The sequence below is a fragment of the Microtus ochrogaster genome (genome assembly GCF_000317375.1).
Source record: "Microtus ochrogaster isolate Prairie Vole_2 chromosome 14 unlocalized genomic scaffold, MicOch1.0 chr14_random_3, whole genome shotgun sequence".
Taxonomy (NCBI): domain Eukaryota; kingdom Metazoa; phylum Chordata; class Mammalia; order Rodentia; family Cricetidae; genus Microtus; species Microtus ochrogaster.
Genome location: NW_004949098.1, coordinates 13,554,451 through 13,558,801, shown reverse-complemented (window position 1 = coordinate 13,558,801; position 4,351 = coordinate 13,554,451). Strand labels below are relative to the sequence as shown.

The window sequence follows — 4,351 nt, the reverse complement described above, 5'->3', positions numbered from 1 at the left end:
TGCTCCCAGCAGTCAAGCAGCGCACAGATGAACCATTACCAGACTCCACATTCGCTAGTGTTGCTCCCAGCAGTCAAGCAGCGCACAGATGAACCCAGTACATCAGACAGCCTCTATTCTAGAAGATAAATTACAGGACTGCCACCTAGAAATAAAATGATAGACCCAGGAGTCCCGCCCTAGCCAAAACCAACTAGAAGTGGCCAAAGGCTACCTGCAAACTGGCCCAACAGCTGACAGTCTTCTAATGGGCAATTTAAGCAGCGTCCAATGGGGTGATCTCAAGACTGGCTCCGGTGGGCTAAGCTTCAGGGGCTATTTAAAATGAGTCTGGAACAGTGTGTTAGTAAAACAGGCTTCTACTAGATTAAAAACACAGACATCGCTGGGTGTGGTGGCGCATGCCTTTAATCCCAACACTTGAGAGGCAGTAGCAGGCAGGCATCTGTGAGTTTGAGCCCAGCCTGGTCTACATAGTGAATTCCAGAGCAACCAGGCTATTTAGTGAAACTGTCTCAAAAAACAGACAAACAAAATAGTAATATTACTACTACTGATAATACTAAAACTGTCTGGCCACTAATTTCCTCTGGCTGAGGCAATCTCAAAACAAAGCCCAGGCCTCACAAAGAGCAAAGGATGAAGCAATAGGCCATAAGTCAGCATAGACATATACTGTAATCCATCCGGGATAACTACATTTTTAGAATCAGGCAGGTCTGGTCCTGGTGACAAAGATTCAAGTGAGAATTCTGAGTGTTCCACCTACCCTGAAGTAGAAACAGTCTGGAGATTGGGGGTACTGGAAACCCCAAACTCAGATAGCCTAGGAAAGGGGCCACCATAATCCACAACCGTCATTATCAATGTTCACACTGTACATTCTGAGCATTGCCTAAGCAGGTCTCACCGGGACCAACACTGAATGTGTAGATAACGATAACTCTACTCCCAGAGCTCACAGTGAGTTAGGCAAGAAAAACGCACAGAGGACTAGAACATAGGTCACATAAAGTGTCTGAGAGTCATAAGCAACTGAAGGAAGCTGAGTGTGGTGCCACATACTTATAATGCCAGCACTGGGAGGCAGAATCAGGATTGGCTGTGCAGTGGTGCACACCTTTAATCCCAGCACTGAAGACCAGCATGGTCCACAGCAGTTCCTGCCCAGCTGCTAGCCAGCTACATAGTAGGAGGGGAGATTTCAAAACCAGCCTGAGTCTCCAAATCGGAAGAGGAAATTGTTCTCTCCTGGTGTTCTCAGGAAGCCAAGGAAAAACTCGAAGTAGTAAAGTTCTTTGAATCAAACCCTCCAGGACAAACAACCCTATTTTAACAGATCGCCCCAAAACCCAACCGAGGTTTCCCAAGGATTCCCTGGTAACTTCTTTGAATACAGCTAGAATATATATAATCCAGTCTCTGGGAGCTCTAACGTGAGATAAAGGCTTGCAGATTTTAATTTAATCAAATACATAACTACAAAGCAAAGGCCAAAGAGACATATACCACTATTTAGTTATCTAAGTTAACAGGTTAACTTAGATAATGGGTTCTCCTAAGGTATAGATTTCATTTACCAATCTATTAAGTCACATCATGAAGGTATTTTGAAATTTCACTTTACTGTCCCAGTTTTACGCGCCAAATCACACACTCTACATTCATACTCATACCCTTACACCCTCTTAATTCGAGTATAAAATCCTATGCTAACGAGGGGAGCAAAAGGCTACACCAGAACAGAAGCGCGTAGGAGCCCCGCCTGTAAGAGTGGTGTGGCTGTCCTTCTGAACAACAGGCGGAGCCAGAGGTTATCAGACCCGGTCCCACCCACTCAGGCCGCCCTCATTCTTGGCCGGAAGATAGAAAAAGCTCTAAGAACATGATCTTTGCAAAGTAACTTTGTGCAGCACAGCACTAACAAGTGGGGGGGGGGGGTCTTCCTTTATGGAGAAATGTATTCTGCTAACACTATCTAAGGAGTAGAAAACGAAGACCAGGACACTCCATCACGGGGCAGCAGAAATGATACATTAAGACAATTAACCTGCTACGGGACAGCAAACCCACCGATACTAAGAGTTCACTCAGCGCCACACCTGCCACTTAATCAGCAAGCGGGGTCACAACCTTACTGACTGTTAAACGTCTGCACCCCACCTAAAGGGCAGCACCTCCAGGTGTCGAGTCCGCCCAGCCCTGTCAACAGCAAGGCTTAACCTGTCGGCTTCTTTGTAAAGACTGCGCTCAAGCTCCCAACCAGGAGGAGCTGACGACCTTGTTTGGAGTAAAATTTCAAAACTCTTTGCAAACCAGTTCTCCAGTGGCTTCCCGGTGAGGGAGAAGTGAAGAGCTCGAGGCAGCCTCGGGGCTCACCATTTTCAATGGGCCGATTAGGAGGCAGGCATTAAGAACCCGAAAGAGTCTAAACAGGGCAATGCCAAGCTGTACACTCAGTTCCAGCCGTACAAGGAATCTTTGGGGGGAAAGCTCTATTGTGGGAAGAAGTGACACCCACCGATTCGACGTCTAAAAGGCCTTTCAGGGGCTGGGAAGAGCAGCGTGAATTCGGATACAAGGCTCACCCTCTCCCCTCTCTCGCAGCCCTCGCCCTTTCAGGCGTCAGGCGCACTCTGGCAGTGCCCCGGGTGCACAGCACGAAGCCATCAAGCCGCCACAAGCTGCCCACCTTCACGTGGTTCTCCACCGCCGTGTGGCTCGCCAGCTTCTTAGCCTCCTCGGCCTTGGACATCGTGGAGGGGGCTGGGCCGCCCGCGCTCGAGCCTCCCTTGTTGCCGCGGGTTTCCGACTGTGCACGCCCCGGCAGTTGCACGTGGGAACCCGAGAGGCCCCAGTTGTTCCCGCCCCCGCCCGAGGCCGCGCCCCCGGCCCGCCCGGGCAGTGGGGCCAGGACCCGCCCGTAGAGGGTGCTGAAGGGCCCGGGGCGCTGCATCCCGCCACCTAGCTCCAGCCTCTGCGACCGCCCCGCCCCCAGCTCCTCCGGAAATCAGCTCGATGGCGCAACCTGGTCCGCCCGTATTGCTGGGCGCGTGCTACTGGGAAATGTAGTTCTTAGGCGTCGGCGGCCTCAAGCTCTGCCTGAATGTGGACTACAAGCCCCACAATGCCCATGACCTGGATTGCAAATCACCCGCCTTGACGCCCGCCTTTCCGTCCGGAAGGTCGAGACAGCTGCTCTCTAAAAAGCCAGCAATTCCCTGCCCTGGGGTTAAGTGTTTACATCTTTAGGTGAACTCCAAGAACTTTCTGTCTGTACATGCATTCAAAACAGAAAAAAAAAGACAGCCTGTTAAAAACCTGACTTTATTTTCTCCAGAAAATGCTGTATTATGGACAAGTCAAGTGGTTCTAACAACACAATGCTCTTTTTTTAAACTTTTAATTGCATTTTATTGTTTAAGATGTACTTGTGTGCGTGAGCTAACGCTTGTGAAGATCAGAGGACGGCGTGCCGAAGTCCGTTACTGACAACCTGGGTAGTGGGGATTGAACACCTGTGTCAGTACTTCACTGGCTGAGCCACCTCACGTCACAGCCTTAAAGGTATCCGCTCTCTCGATTTGGTCCTTGAGACACACAGTTGAGACTCCCAGGCCTTCTGAACTCTGCTAGACCTTCACAAACTCAAGATCACAAATTCAGTCAGTACTCCTGCCTTGGACATTGTTCTGTTGGTATGGGATGGCATGGTGTCTGGATGGAGACTGCCCGCATTCGCACAGGACAATGTGCCCTGTGGAGGCCCTGCAGTTCTTGGTGATTTACACCTGGAAGTTCTTGATCTCATTCCCCAGCCTCAAAAGCCTGAACGCACTGTGTAGCCCAGGCTGGGATGGAATTTAGAGCATTCTCCTGAGCTTGGATTGCAGCACGCCATCAAATAGGGTTTGTTGTTGTTGTTGTTGTTGTTTGTTTTTTTAAGACAAGGTCTCTCCACGTGGCCCTGTGTTCTAGTTCTAGAACTACGTGAATTAGTCTGGCCTTCAATTCACAGAATCAGCCTGCCTTTTTCTCCCCAGTGCTGGGATTAAATGTGTGTGTGTGCCACCACACCCCCAAGAGCTAGAATTTTCCAAGAACGCCTAGTAAAAAGATAAGTTGCAACACCTTTTTTTTTTAAAAAAAAAGATAGATTTATTTATTTATTTATTTATTATACAATATTCTGTCTGTGTGTTTGCAGACCAGAAGAGGGCAGCAGACCTCATTTACAGATGAGTTGTGAGCCGCCATGTGGTTGCCGGGAATTGAACTCATGACCTTTGGAAGAGCAGGCAATGCGCTTAACCACTGAGCCATATCTCCAGCCCCTTTTTTTTTTTTTTTT

General features: G+C 49.0%; 1 protein-coding gene across 1 annotated transcript in view; it reads right to left on the bottom strand.

The window, feature by feature from the left end:
- Rpia (ribose 5-phosphate isomerase A) overlaps positions 1 to 2,974 on the bottom strand; it is a 23,801-nt gene extending 20,827 nt beyond the window's left edge. Inside the window, exon 1 of the mRNA XM_005364777.2 lies at positions 2,693 to 2,974. Within this exon, the coding sequence (XP_005364834.1) occupies positions 2,693 to 2,956 (264 nt within the window). The 5' untranslated portion in view covers positions 2,957 to 2,974. The remainder of the gene's footprint in view (positions 1 to 2,692) is intronic.
- Positions 2,975 to 4,351: the final 1,377 nt, after the last annotated feature.